The sequence below is a fragment of the Stegodyphus dumicola genome, chromosome 10 (genome assembly GCF_044657685.1).
Source record: "Stegodyphus dumicola isolate Sdum_Otavi_A_Nest chromosome 10, ASM4465768v1".
In the NCBI taxonomy this organism is placed as follows: Eukaryota; Metazoa; Arthropoda; class Arachnida; order Araneae; family Eresidae; genus Stegodyphus; species Stegodyphus dumicola.
Window position 1 is genome coordinate 77116152 of NC_140777.1, and position 24011 is coordinate 77140162.

General features: G+C 35.3%; 1 protein-coding gene across 1 annotated transcript; it reads right to left on the minus strand.

Annotated features, from left to right (window-relative positions):
* Positions 1-205: 205 nt before the first annotated feature.
* Positions 206-23351, minus strand: LOC118195721 (protein FAM200A-like). The gene is made up of 3 exons (XM_085825132.1): positions 23135-23351; positions 22316-22978; positions 206-447 (listed from the first exon to the last, which is right to left on the minus strand). The coding sequence occupies exons 1-3, from the start codon at positions 23349-23351 to the stop codon at positions 206-208; spliced, it is 1122 nt and encodes a 373-aa protein (XP_085681258.1).
* Positions 23352-24011: the final 660 nt, after the last annotated feature.

Sequence of the window (24011 nt, forward strand, 5' to 3'; positions counted from 1 at the left end):
AGGGATAAACAAGCACGAGCTCTAATAAATCTATGCATTGACGATTCTCAGATAATTCATGTTAGAGATGAAACGATTACGGCCAGTACATAGCAGAAATTAAAGGCAGGTCACGAGCTCTCCAATTTGAGCAGCAAATTATATCTTGTGAGAAAATTATATTCAATAAAAATGGCAGAACACGGTATAGGATCGCACACATCACTCATATGATGGACTTAGTCAAAAGACTGAAAGCTGTCGGTGAGAACATTCCTGATCTGCATGCAGCCGCACTTTTGTTAGTTTCAATTCCCGAATCATACAATAATCTTACAACTGCCATTGCAGCCAGAGAGGAAAATCTTATAACTACAGATCTTGTAGAAACGGACCTCACTGACGAATACAACAGAAGATTAGAACAACAAGAAGATCGAAGTTCTAATTCTTTAACCGATTTTAAATCTGCAATAAATGCAAGAAATTATGATAATAATAGACAAAAGAAATTTTGTCTTTTTTGGAATTTGAAAATAAAGAGGAGAGTTCAACAAGGAAAATTCATAAAATTAAAGACGAAAGTAGTCATAATTAGTGATATTATGCTTTCATTTGCATATTTTAGAGTGTTTTATGAAATATCTGTTAATGAAGCACAATTATGTAATTATATATTTCATTAAGCTTTACATTAGAAAACACATATCTAAACATATATAAAAATATAAATCTAAATATAGGGTAAGGTTGCCTAAGTCATACTCCTGAGAAAAAAATAGGTATAAGTTCTTCAAAAAAATATATAAATTATATATGGTAACAATCTCTTGTGTTGTAGTTGTTGATATGTTTTACAATAAAATCGATACACTCTACGTTCTTTGTTAAATTAATACAATTTATGACCACGAACCTAATAGAGTGTGTGTGTGTGTGAGTATGGAAAAGCCTCGAGGGCTATCTGCCTAAGAGGAGGGATGCCTTCGTGGAGGACTTTCTAAGGGAAACTGGCTCGTATACACGTTACACATGGGGAAAACCACCAAAACGCCCATGCAGCCAGCCCGTTCGCGGGATTCGAACCTCGGACCGAACTACCAGTGTTCAGCGACTTTACCGCTCGGCCGCTGGTGGGCCCCGAACCTAATAGAGCTTAGATAATCAGTATTCAAAATCGTATCACATATAACTGAAATCATATTACGTTTAAAAGTGGACAGTTATAACACAACTTTCTTTTTCTCAATTAATATATTTCTACAGTTAATTACAGCAATGATTATAAGGAAATATTTTTGCCAACTCCAGCACATAAGGATCTATTTTAGGCACTGAATCATATTCTGTTCGCGGTGTTCCTCACAAATGTTACAGGGAGACAAATACTAAATACAATAATGTAGTTGTCTAAGGGGTAACTCGTTTCCAGGAAGAGAGACAGTTAGAGTGATATTATGAGGTTTTTCCCTTGTTTCTGCATGCCTTTGTGGTATAACAGCAGCACACTAGGCGTGTATTTGAGAGATCTAGGCTCGTGTCCCAGCGAGTACATACCTGATTTTTCATGGCTTCAACTTGAAAATAACCTAACGACCCTACAGTTGAGCCCGAACTAAAAGGTGGTGGATGATGATTTTTCACCACCAGGATTTGGCGACTGGGTTCCTTAATCTCCAGTCGAGCTCTAAAAGGGGGAGTATATGAGGTATTTTCTCTCTCCTTTCTGCATACCTTCGTGGTGTAACGATGGCGCACAGAAAACGCATTCGAGACATCCAGGTTCGAATCCCGGAGAAGGCATAGTTCATTTCACATGTCTCCTGCTTCAAAGAAACCTAATGACTATACAATATTACGCAAATATTTAAAAGATACGACTTTAAAAGGTACGAAATATAGGTACGACTTGCGCAAACGTACCCTATAAAAATTTAAATAACGTTAGAAATGAGGAAATTATAAGAAAAGCAAATATAAAAGAGTAATTAATTGTTGTTTTAATTTAAAGCAAATATAAAAGAGTAATGGATTTTTAAAGAGCTTGATAGACATTTTATTTTAATACCTTTCCATTACCATCGTAAGAAATCAGAATTCTTCATCTGAAATACCTTTTCAAGATATATTCGCAAATCTGTGTTGCCCTTGACAGTAATCATCCAAATAAGATCGGAAAAACTTGCATAGAAGATTGTAAATATTTACATCTCTTATTAAATTTTGAAAAATATCAACTACTTCCCGTTGAAACTTTTAGTGATGCCACCACTATTGCATGACTGGATGGTACTGTTAGGCCTGAGGCTTAAGTATGAATTTCTTCTCCATCAATTTAACAGCAATCGTTTTCCTCCATGAAAAAAAAATCTAATAAAAGTCAAAATCTCTTGATGCATCCCACCCAGGATTTGCCCTCCCATAATAAGCTTTCTTGGTAATAAAACTTTGGTATATTTAACTTGAAATATAAATTTGAAATGAACTTCTGTGCGATTTAAATATTTATTAATATTTTATCTATATTAAAATTTCTCTTTGGGAGATTATAATCACTTAAATAACCTTGCCATTAGTAAATAGGTAATTCAGAATAACATTATCATTATAAAATATCTCACAAAATGCGTCCATGGAAGAAATACATATTTTTTTCAAATACATTATTTATTTTTCTTTCCTTTCTAAACAAATTCTTAGTTATTAACAAGGAATTAATGTCAGAGTGGTTTTACACTGTATTTTCACGTTCGAAAGTCTCTACACTGGCAGTCGAAATAAATGGGTTGTGGATGATGATTCTCCAGACCTATAATTTGGCGATTGGGTCGCCTAAAAACTCCAGTCGCCCTTTCAAAGGGGAAGTATATAAAGTATTTCTCCCGCCTTCTTAGCATGCCTTCGTAGTGTAGTGATCAGCACGCTGGGAGCGTATTCGAGAGGTCCGTGGTTCGATTCGCGGCGAAAACGTTGCTCATTTTTCATCACTCTTGCTTTAAAAAAAACCTAATGTCTCCATAAGGTCAGCATCAGAAAATTCTTAGTTACTACTGTAATCAAGGTGCGTGAAGTCTGTTATTAGGAGAAATTAAAGTTACATCAGCTGTTATTTGGAGAAATTAAAATTACATGAGCTGTTATTAGGAGAAATTAAAATTACATGACCTGTTATTAGGAGAAATTAAAATTACATGACCTGTTATTAGGAGAAATTAAAATTACATGATCTATTATTAGGAGAAATTAAAATTACATGAGCTGCTATTAGGAGAAATTATAGTTAGAAATTTGATGATATTGGTTGAATTTTGTATTTAGTTAGATATTTTTAGTAGAATTACAATTAAAATTATTTTATTTCCTCGTGTAATGCAGCGCGAGAGAAATTTTAAGAGAAAACTACGCCAGAAAAGTAAAAATACAAGAGCACGTGCATTTAACATTGAATAAAATTTCATCTCTGTAATTGATATTTAGTTTGAATAAATGCAATTGACTACTATGCTAGCTGTAACCGTAATTATACTTTTTTTTGGCTGTCCAGCAATTGCTAGAACTGTCTCGCGCGGCCATTTAGAAAGCTATAAAAGCCCAGAGAGAGAACATCTCAGCTCTTGTTATGCTGATGACACGGCGTTGGCTGTGAAATCTGCTAACATTAATTTTGTCATCCGAAAACTGCAAGAACATATTCCTGCTATTAAAACCTGGTGTGCCAACTAGAAGGTTCTCATTAATGCTTCCCAACTCCTTATTATTAGAAGGATAACGAAAAATATCCCTATTAAGAAAAATCTTACTCTTTTCGACAAACCTGTCCCCTTAGGGAAGCATGCTATCTGGGTGACATTTTAACTAACAAATTGACTTGGACCGATCATATCCAGCATATCACAAGTAAAGCTATTAAAGTTATGCAATGTCTCTACCCGCTCATTGGTAAATAGTCAAACTTAGATCTTGCCAAAAAATGTCTGATTTACCTGTCCACTTTAGACCTATCATATTATATGCTTATCCTGCTTGGGCAAAGGCTTCAAAAAATGACATAACTATAAACTGTGAAAAACAAATTCCTCAGAATTATGACAAATGCTAAAGTGTTCGTCAGAAATAAATGACACCATGAAGATCTAAATATCGAACCGCTGTCTAAGTATCTTCCTCTCGAGGGCTGACTCAGGAGAAATTCTGGGAAGTGCTGGCTAGGATCTGTACTTAGGCAGTCTCAACCACGAGGGTATAATAACAAACCTCACAGAAGGTCTGATGGCTCGCGGGACCAAGTAAGGCTCGGCAGAGACGGTGCACTGGTACTGCCTGTCTGCCCTTGCTCTCTGGAATCGTAACATGGTAGATTGTTTTTGTGCGCGACGGTATTCAATTCCGAAAGTTAACATAGCAAGGGCGGAAGATGATCTGTCACGCAGAGTTGTCTAAGTATTTGCACAAGACCAACAAGAAATTCTTCCAAAATGCACTGGATTGCAGCCACATGATGCATTTCAAATTATTATATTATGAAATTTTAAATGAAGATCCGTGATCTGTGACTTTATGCTACATTGTTCATTACAGACAATCAGGATGTTCCTACTTAATTTTTGCGTTTATTTTAAACTTACCAAGTCAAGCAGCTCTGGACATGCATGACATGACAGGTGAAGATGACCTCTATTCAAGATTAATTATTTAATTTAGTTATTCATGAAATTTTGTGTCTTTCACTAATTTTAATAAGTAAGGACTCAGCCAATCCGATGTCACTACCTGCTAACGTGACCATGGTCACGTTCCCTTCTACACTTTCGACAGTTCGTCTTGAACTCAGCTTAGGTATCAGTCTCCCTCCAGGCGCAGATTGGAACACCACTACAAGACACGGCGGAACACGTGCACGACAATCGCGGTATATCAACTGTAGTTGGAGTTGGAGATCTCAGTTCAGTTATTTAGTTGTTGTTTACTTAGCTGCTGTAATTTTGTTGATTGGATTAGCTCATTCTGCGCTGTGGATTGCATTGTATTCTAACATTTTTAGGAGTTTAAATGATGGATACTCATTATATTGCGCGATAGTGTGATAATGTATGAATATCTCTAATATCTCAATCCAGCATTTTGTTTTATTACTTGTAATAAGAATAAATTTTATTAACGTTTTATCGGACTTGTGCATTCAGTCTATTACAAACCCGTACGAAGGCAACAATAACTTGAGGAAAGAAAATTGTAAAACTTTTGAAATTAAAAGAAACTGCGAAATTACTATTTGTGAATAACAGAAGGTTTGAGATACTGATTAAACTAAGCATTAAGCATTGGAAGTTAAGTATTGACTGAAATATTATAGCTATACAAATTAAGATTTATAATGGAACCTCAGCCTACAAATTTGGACTTAGCTAATAAATGTTTAAACGTCAAAAAATATAATCCACTATTAAAACGTTTATCAGAAGAAATCTATTAAAATATTTTAAAGGTTTCAATTTCTCAAACATCTAAAATAAGACAAAACAAAAGAGGTCAGACTTTGGAGAAAGGGTCAGATTTTAAAATTCATTTGGTATATCGTATGTACAGCTGAATATCTGTTGGATTCATAAATTAAAAATCTATGCACCTTTCGTTTCAGTATATTATCTGAGCCAACGCTATATTTTGTGATATCAGTGATGAATGAAGTGCGAAAAATGAATCTTCTTTGAAAATAATTGAATCGACAGACTGAAAAATCAAATCCTACACTTAATTGCATAAAATAATCAAGTACATCTAAAGACAAAATTAATTCTCAGAATCTCAAACCAGCAATCCAAGCGAAGTAATTTAACTAATAAGTGATCATTTTAAATCCATAATTTTAATTATGGGGAAAAAAGGGAACGCTATTTTTACCCTATTAGACTTGATTGCTGTACTGACGTTAATCACCAGTAATTAATAAATACTAGTTCTTCCGTTTAATTAAAAATAAAAGTTAGGTTTCCAAGAACTTTGTTTTTAATTTTACGTTATGTAATTAGCACAGCAGCTGAAGCCATAAGAGTTTTTGTACGAAAACATTACAACAACAAAGATTAAATATTTACGAAGAGAAAGAAGTACAAATTTACGTTAAAAAATAAAAATTTTGTTTGCACGTGTCATAAATAATGCTGTAAAATAAAGCAATTTTAAATTAACAACAGAATAAATACTGATGTTGAAAACGCTGTAAAATAACACTTTAAACACACCTTCCATACTTAAGGATTTTGTAATTCATTCTGTTTTTCAATTAAGCAATACTCAGTCTAGAAGGAAAATGTATGAAACTCCAGGTTAGATATTACGTTTTTTGTAGATTGTTTAAATATGGAATTCTCATTCAAATAAACATGGTACAGAATTACTGTTTTTTACAAAATGAAACAGAGTATTTAGCTTCTTAGAAAATGTTGTTTTATGTGGTTTCACACAGTAGAAATAAAAGAACAAATGCGGAAAAAAAGACTATTTGTAACTGTAGAAAGAACTGTAGACAAAACTGTAGGAAGTATTTGACTTTACTTTTACATTAGTAAAAGTAGCAGTAATGTATATTAAAGCTAAATAATGATGGCCAATTTTGTCGCTCCAATCTTCTATTAGAGAAAAGCACTTCAGTTTTAAAAAAGCTTCCTCCTACTCTCAATGACGTTCATGTGAAACATCTACATTGGATGGACAAAAATATGCAAACACCTTGTGAAATGCATGTTTGAAAAGAAAGATTGATTTTAATGAAATATGTAGGTGGCGCTGGCGTTTTTGGACTACTGACGCCACCTATACAACTTCGTAAATGTGCTAAAGAGTTCAGTTGTTGTCGAAGTACTGTTATGTGAGGTTGTCATTGCATTATGTCAGAGTTAACAAACTTCGAACGTGGGCAAATTGTTGGAGCACATATGGCATGTGCTTCCGTAAGCAAGGTGGCCGAAGTGTTTCAAGAGGTACTGTATCGAAGATTTATTCCGCATATTTGAAAAGCGGAAAAACATCATCTGCTAAATTACAGCGCGGACGAAAGTGTGTCCTGAGTGATCGTGACAGACGATCATTAAGGGCAATTGTGACGAAAAATAACTAGACCACAGCTGCAAAAGTTACTGCTGAAATGAATGTTATGGTACCGAATCCTGTGAGTACCAAAACAATTAGAAGGGAGCTTCATAAACAAGGAATTGCTGGCCGTGCTGCAATTCAGAAGCCACTCATCAGTGATGCTAATGCCCGTAACAGCAAAAGGTAGAGTTTAAGTCATAAAGGCCTGGACTATAGAGCAGTGGAAGCGAGTAATATGGTCTGACGAGTTTTCTTTCACATTGTTTCCCACTTCTGGCCGAGTTTACGTCTGGAGAACGCCATCTCAAGCCTATAATACAGACTGCTTGTTGCCAAGAGTGAAACATGGCGGGGGTTCTGTTATGGTTTGGGCAGCCATATCGTGGTTCTCTGCTAGCCCCATTATAACTGTGTCAGGGCACATGACTGCCAAGACTTATGTAAACATTTTGGCCGATCAAGTTCATCCCGTGATACAAACTTTGTTCCCCGATGGTGATGGTGTCTTCCAAGACGACAAAGCCCCTGTTCACACAGCTCACATTGTCCAGGACTGGTTTTCTGAGCACGAGGATGAGTTGTCCCATCTCCCCTGGTCACCACAGTCACCAGACCTGAATATTATCGAACCTTTGTGGTCTACATTGGAACGGAAAGTGCGTTCTCGTTATCCACCGCCAACATCGTTATCTGAACTTGCCACCGTTTTGCAGGAAGAATGGTATAATATTCTCTTGGCAAACATACAGGAACTCTATTTATTCATTCCGAGAAGAGTGCAAGCTATTTGGGATGCCAACGGGTTTCCTACACCATATTAAGCAAAGAAACATGTTTTTTTAAAGGTGTTTCCATATTTTTGTCCAACCCCTGTATTTGTGTTTGGAACACAAGACAGCATTTTGTTCAATGTGCTGCTAACATTTATTGCTGCATTTTGTGCGCATGCTCCCAGTTAATTTGAATTAGAAATAATGTTACATACACCTGTCCTGTTTTTAAGGGGAAAACCTCTGAAACTATTAAAAGTTTCAAATAATTCCTTGCATTAAAACTTCAGTTAATTTCAGAGCAAAATAGAATTCCTTGCATTTTACTCCGTAATTTTACGACACAAATATATTAAAATCTAGAATATAATCTGAAGCTAAAATAAGCGTCTTTTTGAATGACTTATTTCCTTATACATAATAACAGTTAACAATTTATTGCGTTCCTCATTTTATGGAGCAGCAATTATAATTAATAAGAAAGTAAATTATAAATGATACTTAAATCTAGGCTTAGCTTACATCATATTCTAATATTCACTTTAGTTTAAATATGTTTAGATCTCAGAAAAGTTTGATTACAAGCTCTCATCGTATAAGAAGCTATTTAATTTCTATGACGCAAATGCAGGCATTTCTAAGCAAATAGTAATTAAATATATGAAGTAATCACATCTATTGGCTTACTGTTATCTACTTAACGGAAATTTAATGATAGAGTAATGACTATTTAATTATTGCCCGAGATGCATTTTCGTGTACCTTTTACGGCGAAGTACTTTCAGGTGCTAAAATTAACTAGAATTACTAATGACATTCGGTTCCATTAAGCAGCTGAATAGATATAATTTGCTTATATTTGTATTTTGTTGAACATATTTAGAATATTTTAACGAAAATCATTATTCTTTACTCGAGTTACTAAATGAGTACGACCGAGGTGATGGAAAAAATGGCCGAATTTTCCCAAATTTGAATGCCAGTTTTTGCTTATTACTTTGCTTTATTCAAATAAAAATCTGACTTTTATTTCATTAGAGAATTGCATCCTCAGAATATTTATTGATATTACAGCATTAGAAATTTTATAATTAACTCATCTTAATTTTCCATTCTATAACATTTAAGATTTTCAATATGCCAGTTAATACATTCTACTACAACGTTGATTAAACAGTATGCAGCTTCGATCTATTACTACTCAAACAAAAGTTTTAATAAAAATATTCTAAGAAGTATATCGCTCAAGAGTACTTCTAAAATCATTTTTAATATTATAGGATTTGGATTTTGCTGCCTGATATTGTTACTGGAAAATCCCGTTGAGATATTAAAGAGTTAAAATTATGTGGTAAATGGTGTCCCACTAACGGTGAGTAGAGTCATTAGGTTATTTCGAAGTAACAGAAGTGAAAAATTTGCAACGCCTTTACCTTTACTCGTACCTGGAACTATCGAATACGCGCCGAGTGTGCTACCGTTACACCACAAAGGCATGCTGAAAGGATGGATAAAATACCTTATATCCTCCTCATTTTTTAAAGGGCAACTGGAGATTAAGGGACCACGTCGCTATATTCTGGTTGAGACGAAATGTCGTCCACCACCATTTAGTTCGCGCGACACTTCCAGAGGCATTTGGTTATTTTGAAGCAACAGACGTGAAAAATTTGAGATGCCCGAGATTCAAACCTGGACCTCTAGGATGCGCTACAAGTGTGCCACCATTATGCTACAAAGGCATGCTGTAAAGAGGGAGAATACACATTATAAGCTGTATAAATACTTAATTCCTCCATTCTTACAGGACATTTAGCTAATTTAGGGTTATCATAAAGCTTCTTTACAGAAAAGATATACTACTGACCACCTGAATCTTGGTCATTTCTACAATTCATCATTAGCCCAATAATGAATAAAAAAGAACAAATAATCTAATAAATAACTATCCAATAAACAACTAATATATAAATTACAAACACAACAGAAGATCAGCTATTAGCTGCCGCATACTTGTACCAGGATTTATCTTGTGTTTTGCAGTAATTATGTTTTCAACCCGCAGGACGTGTTTTAATTCAGAGAGATTAGAGTATAAAAAACTGGGATAAATAAATAAAAAATCTGATGTGTACACCACATGACTTCCTTGTACGGAATATTAAGTTATACGCATTTTTATTGCATTTTATTTAAACTTATTAGATTGAATAAACCTACTTCGCCGAAAGCGCATAAACCACAATAGAATAAATGCATTCTTTAAAATTCACTTTGTTTACCATAGCGATACTCTGGCGCTAGGTTTACTTAGCAATATTATATTTCGTTCACATTATAACTCAGAATGCACAAAATTTATATCATTTAAAGAATTATCTAATCGCTGCTACATGTTCTATTCAAATACTATAATAAAGCTAGAACTATGCATAAAAGAAATTAAGCAAATAAAACAAAAAAAAAAAAAAAACAGTTTTTCACATACAATTGAGTATTTCTCATTCAATTAATTCAGTTCTCACTTCGCGAGAAGGCAAAAATACATAAAAACTCAAAATATCTATATTAAAAATTACGAAGTAAATCTCAAGCGCTTATTTCCTCGAAAAAATTCCAGAACGAATTAAGCATGATTTAATTGGCAATAATAAATGAATGCGTTATCTTTATTGTTGCGAAGCTAAGTTTCTCTAGATTGGCAACAAATCCACTAGTCTCCTGTTTCAAATGTAAACATCAATGGCCGCCATTAAGACAGGCTTAGCGGCAATTAAACAACTTTAAAATTGCTGATAATTCTAAAAATATTGCCCACAGATTTACTAAAGGCATAAAATCCTTAACCGGAAGATAAAAACAACATAATTCAATCATTTTTAAAGCAAAAAATGTACAATTTACAAACATATAAGAGTAAAGAAACTGAGATCACTGAGCCCGGTAACAGAGTGGACATATTTATGAATATATTTATATAGGTTTGGCGCGGCCGATTGAAACCAAAATACGAGGTGCATATCTACATGTTGTGCTAGTCCTATATACAAAATTTCAACGTTCTGAGGCTACTCGTTTTTGAGTTATGCGAGATACGTACGTACATACGTTCGTACAGACGCCAAAAAAAATCTCTTCAGAATTAATTTTAAAACAGTTTTATAATTTTTTGGAGGAAACGAGTCTTTTATTCAGTTCTTATGTAGAGATATCACGCAAAAACATTGTTAAATTGCATTCGATAGCCGTCAAAATGGTAGTCTTTATTATAAATTGTCCTTTTCGTAGTCCTCACCAGAATGCAAAGTAATTGCGAATATTTAAGCTCGGGGTTTTTGGATTGGAGAGGAAGAGTGTTTCTGGCATTTGCGCGCTGCATGGTTAGCTCCTGCTAGCTGTGAGGGTTGTAATTATTCCGCTTTGTGGTCTGTCGCCGCAGACACATTAATATTGCCGCGACGGTATAGTTACTGACACAACTTTCAGTTGAGTCAGTAAATGTGTCGTTTCTGTCTACTGCTCAAATTTCAATTTCAATTCTATATTCTATTTATTTTCATTTATATTTTTGTCAAATAAATGTAAGTTCTCATGCTGAAAAAAATTAGTGAACCTTTACATACTGTGAATATTACAAAATGATTCACTCCACTTGTGAACATTATAAACTGTAATAATCGTTTATAGCAGAAATAACCCCTGGATACCTACCTACCTGCTTAATATTATTATTACAGTTCATTATAATATTGTGTTCCCAGTACTTACTATAGTTGTCTCATATGTATAATAATTATGTTTATTTGTTACTTTTGTTACACCAAAAGAGATTTTCAGTTTAATTTGAGAATTTAAAGTTGTTTTGAGACTATATTGTAATCGCTTTATGTCCTAAATGATTACATTTAATAAATATTGGATACGGGGTGTACGAAGGGATTGCATGATGTACCATAACAGGTAAACTCGAGACCATTTGGAAAGCTTCAGCTGCCGATTTCCTCAAACTTTCTTCGTAAAGTTTTACAAGGCTTCTATATTTTTTAGTTTCGTTCTTTTTCTTTTTTAATAGTTAGTATAGCAACCAGTTATAGTATATGTTAGTATATGTACCAGTTGACCCACGGTACATCGCTGGTTCTATTACCTACCCGTACCTGTAATTTTTCTATTTATTTGCATCACCGCGAATTATAATTATTGTAGCACAAGAGTGGGCACTTATGTTCCTACTTCTGTTTAAATAAAAAGTTCATTCTAATCTTAACCTTCCAGCACGCGCTTATGCGCAAAATTTACGACAAATTCATTTTCTAATGCACATTTTTCGCATATCGAAGCTGAGACGTCTGAAGGTCATTTCGATTCTTCCTTTCTACCCTTCCCCACATCGTGGAATGTGCCAACACGAAGTCATTTGACTTTTTTTAACTGGGCGTTTGTGCTACGTGGCAGCTTTTTCATAAAAGATACGACACGCGCGTGGTCGTGTTTTAAAATTCGGAAAATATATTTTTTCTCAAATATTTTGTAATTTTGTGTTTTTAATTGTCGTGTATTATTTTAATTTGAATACATTTAGCTCTGTAAATTTTATGTCGGTTTTCATAGCAAAAATATATGTGAAACCAGCTGATTTTGCTCGGATTATTCAAGAATTATCTGATGAAGAAAAGGAAGACAAGGAAACATTTGGATGGGAGAACAACAGAGATTTCCATTCCTTATTTTCTTTTATTTCTATTTTTTTTAAAATAAATAAAAACATTAAAGTATAGATTAAAGTGCGTTTTTGTAACCAGTAAGAAGTAAATTTCCTTGCAGAAGTAAGTAATGCTAAACTTACTTTTTTTTCTAAAAAGTAAAAAAAAAAAAAAAAAAAAAGGAACACACTACAAAGGTGTTTTCCTTTTTTATTGCCTATATTTGACTTTGATGGATATTAAAATTAGCTTCGATTTTAAAATATAATTATTGAATAATAAATTAAAAATGTTCTATAATGAAATACGTAATTGCATTTCCATCACACTAACATAAGAACTTAAAAAAAATACTTATATTTGAACGTGATATCATTTGTATTTTGCAATAATAAGATTAATATTTTATTTCTTAACAAATTTATTATTAATATCCTCTTATTTCTGTCGTTTTTCGTGCCCAAAACGGTAAAATAACGGATGTCGTCAAAAATACGACGCGCGCGTGCTCATGTAAAATCGCAAAGCGCGCGTGCTGAAGGTTAATAAACTATCGTTGATCTCAGATATACCGCTAAATCGTTTCACGTCTATTAAGGTTATAGGATTCTGAAACATAAGTAGTATTGCAAAGACGTTAGGTATATTTGAAATCAGGAGAAATGAAAATGAGCAATGCCCTCGGCCAGAACTCGAACCACGGACCTCTCGAATACGCGTCGAGCGTGCTGTCCACTACACCACGAAGTCACTAAGAAGGCGGGGGAAATACCTTATATAGTCCCCCCTTTTAAACGGCGACTCGGGATTCGGGGACTCAATCGCCAAGTCCTGGTGTCCAAGAATCCAAGTTCTGGTGTCCAAGTCCAAGAATCATCATTTACCACCTTTTATTTCGGGCGCCCGTGTAGAGAAATTACAGGTTATTGAAAGCAGGAGAGACGAAAAATGAGCAATGCCGTCGTGGTGTAGTGGTTCCCCGGCACTTGAACCACTACACCACGACGGCATGCTATGAAGACGCGAGAAATATCTTAAAGCATTCCCGGATAAAGTATAACCATGTACAGTAAAAATAATACCATAAAACTGATAAGCCCTTTTAAATACGTAATATGATAACATAGGTGTGTCTTTGTGTGTACTTTCTAATGTCCTATGTTTATCATTAAGTGGTGTCTTTATAAATAGTCTACAGCGTGAATTTATCCCATCTCATTCTCGAAAGGTACAATTATCAGGTTCAATGTTTCTTCTAACCTTCTTCGGAAACATACAATGACCTGACTAGAACAGAGAGCTTACTAAAGCTATGTTCACTAATTGTAGTAAGTAGACAGGATACAGACGAAGGGTATACAAAACCCTTTATTTTTTTCTTTATATACAATGACTTCCGTACTTCGGAATACAATGACCCTCCACTCGGGGTCTAACTTAAAAGATATCAAAATAAAACTAAACTCTAATTTAACTTTAGAATAAGATTGGCCTTATAATAACAGAAAGCGTATGTAGCACAGAGACTGTGAACACTACAATACGTTTAATTTATCAAGAGGATTAAAACCTCTGGCCTGGAAGGCAAAGTAGCAACTGCGTAACTTCTAAGGTAAGCGGCCTGCTTCGAACTCACGGCTTCCTCTCTCCTGCTTGGCAAAAAGGCCACACTTAAATACTTGGCGTTCGCCAGACAACTTTGCATAAACTCCTTCACGCTTATAATTCTGGCCGGAAGTAGAAAATAAGAAGTGATAGTAAAGATTTAAAATAAAATAAACGTTAGTAAAACTTAAGATCTTTACATACTTCCCGCCAGAGTTAATTAGTTTGAAACTGAGGTCTAAAACGACCTTGTTGAAAACTTTTAGCTCTAGAAACTAACGCGAGGCCAAACTTTTACAATCATAACTTAGCTAGAACTAGAAAATTTTAAAAGAAAGAAATTTGTTACAATAGCAGCTCCCGGAATATACAACAATCTTTTTTCTTTTTCATCTGTACTGCATCAAAACAGGAGCTTTATTCAATTCTGGTTCCTTCCAGAGATCTGGAAGGAAAACTAGTTTAATGAAATGTTACAGAATGACATTGCAAATAACATATAGAATATACTTTTCTTAACATTCTTATTTCATTCATGACTATTTTAATTATCTCTCCCCGTGCTCTCTGACATGTGTTGTAAAAACACCAAACACGAATGTGTTTCTGTCTATGTGTTCAACACTTCCTCCTACAATCAAAACACTAACGTGTTAAAATTCAACATACGAGACCTCTTAACACACCCTAATTTCAACTCTAGACCCTGAGGTACTATTCTGAAAGTGGCTAACTCTAAAGTGTAGCGTCAGAGAGCCTAACTACATCATTCAACCTTTAACACATATTCACCATGATTTAATCTTTACAGTCACACGAATAACAAATTTTTTAACATTACTTTCACTTTTACCATATCACGTTATTTCTAAACATTCAAAATAACAGTTCACATGTATACAAGAACATATCAAGATGCCGTTAATTTTACACATTTGAAAACATACATTAGTAGTACATTGTTAACTTCTATTCTTTTCAAAGCAAGTGCCAATTCTTTCTACATTGAAATAATACTACATTTCAAAAAGTCTTTCAGACTAAAACTTCTTTCTTGTTAGAATGTTTTAAATAAAATTTATAAAATAACTTTTTACAATATTTAAGTCTTTATACAACGCTATTATACATCAACTTTAGTTTTACGCGCGAGTAATTGAAAAACATAATAAGAAAATCGGTCACAACTCATTTCTCGCCCTTTTGGCGATAAAGACAGACCTCGCATGAGGTAAAACTTCTTGAAATCTGCCACTTGCAGTAAGAATGAAAGATTAACTTAAGTTTGTAAAGTAACATAAAATTTTACTTATCTTTGTAATATTCAGACATCCTTTTCTGGGCCCAGTCTTTAAAGGTGCTGCAGACCGTAGCTTGGTTGATCCTCCTTCTTGTACGGGCTCGCCCTTCAGTGCTTTCCTCTGGAAGCTTCCGTTTTTCACCACTACGGCCACCCTTGAACATCTTCCTTCTGTCCTCTGCTTGTGGTCTTGGCCGTTTGAAGGCAGCTGGTCTTGGTGGAACCGGGAAACTTCTGTCGTGATCCTGCTTGGACCTCGTTGTTGGCCGTTCAAATTTTTCTTGTACTTTTTCCTCCGCCGCTGATGGCCCTTCCGCAGTTCGACTACTTTTGCTGCGGAGAGTTCTGTCGGATGAGTCAATCTTCCGTTTCACAGCCGGGTTATAGTTGCCGTCCTTTCTCCCGGTCTTTTCCACATACGTCGTCCTTCTCCCTTCTTCATTCTGGGGGTGTTCGTGAACTCTGTTTTTTTGGACGGTGGAACGGCTTCTTTTTCTTTGTACCTTCAATTTTTCCGCGGGGCAATTTTCTTTTCACTTGCTTCTGTCTCTCATTGGCTTGCCCTTGTACTTGTCGTTTTCCCACCTCTGGAACTTGTACCTGCGGTGTCTGCCGTACCGGATCCTGCAAAAGATCTGAAAAGATTTGCATTTTATTACGGTCATAGAATGGTTTTATCTGGTCAATGTTTGCGGAACAGGTTTCACCATTTCTTGCCTTTAACACTACAACAGCGTGAGTTATTTTTTCTATAACATATGGTCCTTCAAAGCGTGGAAAAAATTTGGCAGTTTTATCTTCTGGTGCTGAAGAAAGTGAATGCTTAATTTTTAGTACTTCATCCCCTACTTTATAAGTTACTCCCCGTCGTTTCAAGTCATAATACAATTTTTGTTTTCTTTGTGCTACTTCCGTATTCTTTTTTGCTTCTTTTATTAGTTTTTCTATATCACCCATTTTAAATTCTGGGGCTCTTTGTTGCACATAAAATAGTTTATCTAACGGTGTTATAACCTTTCTGCCTAGAAATAACTCAGCAGGAGTTTTGCCCGTTGTATCATGTTTTGCGGTCCTAAGGGTGAAAGCAAATTCATTGACATAGTTATCCCAGCTTTTATGAAAATTTTTAACATAACTACGGATAATTTTCACTATATTTCTGTTGACCCGTTCCGCTATATTTGATTGCGGCCGATACGGGACCATTTTTAAATGACGTATGCCCAGTTTTTGGCACATGTCTTCAAATATATTACTTACAAATTGAGGACCATTATCCGATATAACTTTTAGGGGCGCCCCGTATTTTAAAATATATTTATTTAAAATAGAATCGGTAACTAATTTCGCGGAGGCTCGTTTTAATGGAACAATTTCGGTCCATTTACTAAAATGATCAAGTATAACAAGGAGATAGCGACTTTTGTTTAACTGACTTTTTGGGAAAGGGCCCAATAAATCGATGCCGATTATTTCATTTGGAAATTCGGATTTAATACTATTTAGAAACCCGGCCGGGCGGAAATTAATATAATTAACGGCTTGACATGTTGGGCAGGACTGGACATACGCCCTTGTTAACTTTTGCAGTTCAGGAAAGTAGACTGCCTCGCGTACGCGTTGAGTAGTTTTTCGAATACCAGCATGAGAAGCTAAAGGGCTGTCATGGAGCTCTTGCAGGATATTTAATCTAAGACTAGCTGGGATAACAGGTCGAAATTCGTTGTTGGAATTCGTAGTTTTTGTATAAAATAATAGACCATCTATTAGTTCGTAATGGGCCGCCCTATTTCTTATCGCCACAATATCTTGGTGGCTAAAATTTTCAGGATCCTTCAAATACTCATAAATACTTCCAAACTCAGGATCCTTACCCAGTTCGGTTATTACAGTTTCTCAGGAATTTATTGTACACGCTGTCAGCATTGCAACTTTTACGGTATTACCCTGTTCGTCTAATTTAATTCTGGATAGGGCATCTGCTACGATATTTTCCTTTCCGGGGGTATGCTTGATTACCAGATTATATTTTTGTAGCTTGAGTGCCCATCTTATTAACCTTGGGGATAAGTTTTTCCCTGAGTACAATCTAGTTACCGCCGCATGATCAGAGTACACTGTTATTGGCGCCTTTCCAAAATAGACTCGGAACTTTTGCACTGCTAACAGAACTGCAAGTGCCTCTCTCTCGGTCGCGGAATAGTTTCTTTGTGTTTGATTTAAAGTTCGGCTAAAAAATGCCACGGGCTGCTGATTTTGCGAAAGTACCGCTCCTACCGCATAATCCGAAGCATCCGCTGAAATTTCTAAATTTTCATCCTTTTCAGGAAATTTCAACACAGGGGCTTGCGTTAATGCTTGTTTTAATTTTTCGAAAGCACTATTGGCTTCGGCCGTCCACGAGAATCTTGCCTTTTTCCTTTTTAATTTTAACAACGGCTCAGCGATAGCCGCAAAATCTTTTATAAAGGACCTATAATATGAACAAAGTCCTAGAAAAGAAGAGAGCTTCTTTGCCGTGTTTGGAGTCGGATACTTTTGTACAGCGATTATTTTTGATTCATCTGTCTCGATCCCTTTTTGCGATATTTTGTAACCTAAATATTTTAATTCAGGGGCTGCAAATTTGCATTTTTCGACATTAACTTTTAGACCGGCCTCATTTAATAAAGAAAACACCTGTCTTAAATCCTGTACATGTTGGTCTAGATTATCACTAGTAATAATGATATCGTCTAAATAGATAAATGTGGACTTTCCGAGAACAGGTCTTAACACAATGTCCATGCATCGCTGAAATGTTGCTGGGGCGCCTGAAAGGCCAAACGGCATTCGCAAAAATGCATAAGTGCCAGACTTGGTTATAAAAGCAGTCTTAGGCACGTCCTCAGGCCTGATCCCTATTTGAAAATAACCATTCGTTAAGTCTAAAGTTGTCATAAATTTGGTTGATTTTATGTTCCTTAAAATTTCTTCTATAATCGGTAACGGATATACCGGATATTTCGTTATGGAATTTAATTTACGGTAATCAATAGCGAATCTCCACCTTTTTAGATGCTCCAAAGATAATCATTATTTTTCTTACATAAAACCACCGGACTAGCATAACTACTTGAGATAGGCGTTACGATCTTTTTACGTAGCATATCGGTAATATGCCATTCTATAATTTTTTCCTTATTCTTATCATACCGGTATGGTTTTTGACGAACCGGCAATGCATCTCCGGTGTCAATACTATGGTTAGTAACCTGGGTAAATCCTGGAATATCACTAAATAAGGAAGCAAATTCACTTACCACTTGTCGGATTCTATCTTGCTCGTCATTAGGCAGGTGGTCGAGATTTAACCTTGGCGGTTCAACCTTTTCTACACGCACTGGTTTCATCGTCAGCTTAAGAGACGCTTCATTAAAATCCAGTGTAGCTTGTGCGTCTGAAAGAAAGTCTATTCCTAGTATTAAGTGTGCTTGCAAATTCTTTACTATAAAAAACATCACCTTTACTTGTTCGTCCTTGATACGGATGTACAAAGGTACTTTACCTACGCACTTACATTGTTCTCCTTGCGCCGCTAATACTGTTGTATTATCCGCATTATATATGCGGTATTTGCGAAAATACTTTCTAAAAAAGACTTCTGCCACACAGGAACACTGCGCGCCGGTATCCAGGAGTGCGGTGGCCGGGATATTATTTACCAAGACTTCAATCTTCGGAAGAGTTAAATTTTTCACCATTACTGTATTTAACTTGTAGGAAGAGGGGTTTTCGTGGCCTTCGGATTTCCGCACCCTCTCGTCAGCAGAAATCCGTTTTAGTTTAAATTATTTTTTCTTTCGGTGCTTTCCTTCTTTCTCCACTGGCCTTGAGACTTTTTTCCTGGGTTGCTATTGAACTGTCGACGTTCGCCGGCTGTTTTTGAATGCTCGGGTTTCCTTGCCCACTGATTCGCTTTTTCTCCGTAGCCATGTGCTTGAGTTTGCTGTAGTCTTGGCGTACCAAATTGGTTTCGCTGTTGATATTGGCGTCTTCTTTCGACGTCCGCCGTTCTTCTACTTTCAAACTGGATTGCTAGCTCAAATAATTTTTCCAGTGTAGTCGGATTTCTCAATTCAATAAAGTCTTGCACTTGGGGTAGTATCGTCGGCAAAATCACTTGAATTATTTCAGGATCCGGACGGTTTCCATACAAGAGCTTGAAAACGTGAATTTTTCTTAAAATAAAACTCGAGATGTTTTCCATTCTTTGTTGATATATACTGAAAAGTTCTGTTTCTAATTTCGCACGATCCCTTACAACAGGGAAGGCTTTTAGTAGGGCAGTCTTGAAATTTTCGTAGGTATAGGTGGGACTTCCTGCTTGACCCAAGAGACTTCTGCCGATACATTTGAACCAGTTAAGCGCTTGGCCCCTCAAAGCGCTGGTAGCTAAGGTAACTTTTTGAAACTCGTGCACGGGGTAGAGCATGAAGTGGTCATCCAATTTTTCCAAAAAACTGGTTACCTGTGAGTTTCCATTAAACGTTGCTTCTGGTTTCATCGAAGCGCGCATGGTCTGGACAATATACCCAAATCCTTCCAGGGCGGCAGCTGGCATTTCTGGATTCTGAGCTGTTTCTGTAGGCAGCACAGGTTCTTCTTGAAACTCGGCCATGGTTATTCTTCGTCGGGCGCCACTATCAGGTTCAATGTTTCTTCTAACCTTCTTCGGAAACATACAATGATCTGACTAGAACAGAGAGCTTACTAAAGCTATGTTCACTAATTGTAGTAAGTAGACAGGATACAGACGAAGGGTATACAAAACCCCTTATTTTTTTCTTTATATACAATGACTTCCGTACTTCGGAATACAATGACCCTCCACTCGGGGTCTAACTTAAAAGATATCAAAATAAAACTAAACTCTAATTTAACTTTAGAATAAGATTGGCCTTATAATAACAGAAAGCGTATGTAGCACAGAGACTGTGAACACTACAATACGTTTAATTTATCAAGAGGATTAAAACCTCTGGCCTGGAAGGCAAAGTAGCAACTGCGTAACTTCTAAGGTAAGCGGCCTGCTTCGAACTCACGGCTTCCTCTCTCCTGCTTGGCAAAAAGGCCACACTTAAATACTTGGCGTTCGCCAGACAACTTTGCATAAACTCCTTCACGCTTATAATTCTGGCCGGAAGTAGAAAATAAGAAGTGATAGTAAAGATTTAAAATAAAATAAACGTTAGTAAAACTTAAGATCCTTACACAATTAGTGTGAAAAGAGGGCAAAATACGCGAGTTAATACAGTATATTTAGAGCAGCATGCGGAAAGTATATAAAGAATCATTGGTTTCACGATTTTGAGTTCATGAATGGAATTAATATGGGCCATATTTAGCACTCGACAAATGCAGGCATTAATATTTTGAACCCAACACTGCTGCGGTAATGAAATCCACAATGAAGACCATCATTCCACGCAGCATACCTCAGAAAATATACCTACAGTTTTGCGTAAAATGAGCGAATAATATTTTTCATCCTTCAATAAAATGCATGTATTTTTGAAGTCATACTTCCTGGAATAGAATCGTATTACACGAGTAAAATCACCTTCCTTGTTCAATGCATTGGAATAAATCAAATATTCTCGTTTTTATTTACGTAAATATAACGTTTCCGGCTATAATGCGTCCATGAATTTATTCCTCTATATCAGGGCTTCTTAAACTTTTGTCATTCACGACCCCATTTATGATTGCGAGTTTCTTGACGACCCCATACAAATATAAAAGAAAAATAAATTAATATTTTTTGATAATTTATTTATTAGGTAACAATATACATATACATATGAAAATATATAAGTTTAGAATTCGTTTTGAAACATACAAAAATCTAAAATTAAAAATTGCACAAAAAATTATAAAATTGTATTTATTATGTTTCAAAAATAAAAGTGGATTCTGACCGTCTTAATTCTCTCGAATATATTCAAGTAGTTGCGTGGTAAGTATTAAATTAAAGTATAAGTAAAAAATTTAATGAGATGGATGTGCCTGTTTTTTATTGCATAACAAATCAAATCTTGGTGGAATGTTTGAAACTGCTGGACGTAAGACCTCTTCAACATTTTTTAACGCTGAACGATATTGGGATTTAATATGTGTTAAAGCTGAGAAAGTAACTTCACATAAATATGTGGTGTTGAATGGCAGAAGTAGATTTAACGCCATATCAGCGATTGTGGGAAATTCAGTTCTAGTTCCGATCCAGAATTCAGTCAAGGGCTTTTTTGAAATTGTAGTTTTGAGTCACTCGAAAGCTCAGCAAATTCCTCTTGAGCTTTAAGTGGCAGGTGATCAATCTCACTTAAGCCAATCCAAAACGGCTTTTGAATCCAAACTATTTTTGGAAATCAATATTTAATTTAAAATATGTCCGGAACTGTATTTCTAGCGCTTTTAAGTGATCTACAATAATTTTTGCAATAAAAGTTTTACAATGAATTTTCTCGATTACAAAATTGTCGACACTGTAAAACATTTCGAACGAATTTTTTTCGATCCTACTTTTCCAAATGTTGATCTTTTAATAAAACTTTCAATTTTATCTTTTGAAGTAAATATATCGCAATATTTTCCTTGAAGAGACAAGTTGAGATCGTTTAACTTCTCAAAAATATCTGACAAATAACACAGATTGGATAGGCATAAGTCATTTTGAAAAAAAGCAGCAAGTTCACATTTCCGTTCGGTTAAAAATATTTCGATCTCGTCCTTTAATAACAATAATCTTCTTAAACTTTGACCTCTTGACAACCATCTTACTTCTGCATGTAATAACAAAGTTGTGTAGTTGGAATCCGTATCCTTACAGAGATTTGAAAATAAGCGACTGTTAAGAGCGTGCCTCTTAATAAAATTTATGATCTTAACAGCATCCTGAAGCACATCGTTCAATTCTGGTGCTAATGTTTTTGCTGCAAGAGCCTCTCGGTGAATAAGGCAGTGAGTAAAAGTTATATGATCATAATGAGCAGCTTGAAAAAATGATTTAAAACCAATATTTTTGCCCGTCATCGCTCTTGCACCATCTGTGCATATTCCACAGCAATTTTTCCATTCTAAACCTTCTGCTTTTAAAAATTCGTCAACTTTACAATATATGTCTTTCCCTGTAGTATGGTCTTCCATAGGACGACAAAATAACAATTCTTCCTCCACGCTTTCTTTATAAACGTACCTGACATATACTAACAACTGAGCCAATTTAGTAATATCAGTTGTTTCGTCCAACTGAATTGAAAATTTTGGGCTTTCTTTAATTCTTGTAATAAGTTCTATTAATTGATCCTTGTTAATATCAGAAATTCTATTCGAGACAGTGTCGTTCGACAAAGGAATTTTTCGAATATCATCGCCATATTTTCTTCCATGTAGTATTTCTACCATTTTAATAGCAGCAGGTAACACAAGATCTTCTCCAATGCTGAACGGCTTTTTATTTTTAGCAATACAGTATGAAACTTCATATGACGCTAGTAAATATTTTTCATTAACACTTATAAGTTTTTCAAAGATTTTCTTTTCTTTATTTAAAGATTTCAACAGTCTTTCAAAATATTCTTTTGGTTTATAGACATACGAAATATGCTTTGATTCAAGATGTCTTTTTAATTTTGATGGTTTCATACTCTCCGAAGCCAATAATTCATTGCAGATCAAACAAAGAGGTTGTTCATTACCCTCACAATTTTGAAATGTAAAGCCAAATTGAAGAAAAGACTCATCATATTTTCTTTTCCGCACATTAGATGCCTGTTTTCCAATACTTTGTCCTGCCTGAGAAGAGTTTGTAGCATTATCATCTGCGTCATTACCATTCTTCTTTAAGTTCAGCCATTTATCCATGGCCAAAAATTATTTTGATCCTAAAATAAAATAAATATATAAAAATAACATATTGCAGATAATAATTGATTTATTAATTACTGAATAAATAAAAAAAAAACTAAAATCTTGTTACGGGGGACACTGACAATTGACCACACTAGAAGAGCGTCAACACTCCACTAATTCACATTGCAGTCAGTGTAGGCTAGTTTACACAAGCGTTTTAGTCAATGCAAGTTACGGAATGTTATGAAAATTCGCTTAAAAAGCATAAAATTCACAAATTTTTCAACGGGTTTTACAAGTATTTATGCGCGCTTTTTTATAAGAGCCCCACAGACCGGTTTGGTTAATGCGTATTTGCCAGCGCGTGTATTGAATCATTGTTTAGCTGCAGGTTGCATGTGTGTACGCGCGCGCATTCCTCCCTTGTGGGAAGTCAGCGGCGCGCGGTTTATTCGACATGTATGATACCGACAAACGCACTAACAATGTATAGCCACAGTATAATAATAGCGATCATCGATCGTTTACTGCTGTCGGTGGAGATAGCTCAAAACCTTCAACAAATGCGCGTGTCTAGACGCTGCAAGTCCACTGTATTCCGCCAACTCTAGTGATGTTATAAAATGGTATATATATATATATATATATATATATTATATATATAAATATTTG

Coding starts and splice junctions, on each gene's coding strand:
- LOC118195721 (XM_085825132.1), bottom strand. CDS start 23,351: ATGGATAAATGGCTGAACTTAAAGAAGAATGGTAATGACGCAGATGAT. Junction 22,979..23,134: donor TGAATTATTGGCTTCGGAGA/GTATGAAACCAT, acceptor AATATTTACTAG/CGTCATATGAAGTTTCATAC. Junction 448..22,315: donor TCGCTTATTTTCAAATCTCT/GTAAGGATACGG, acceptor CATTTATTGCAG/ATTTAAAATCGGTTAAAGAA.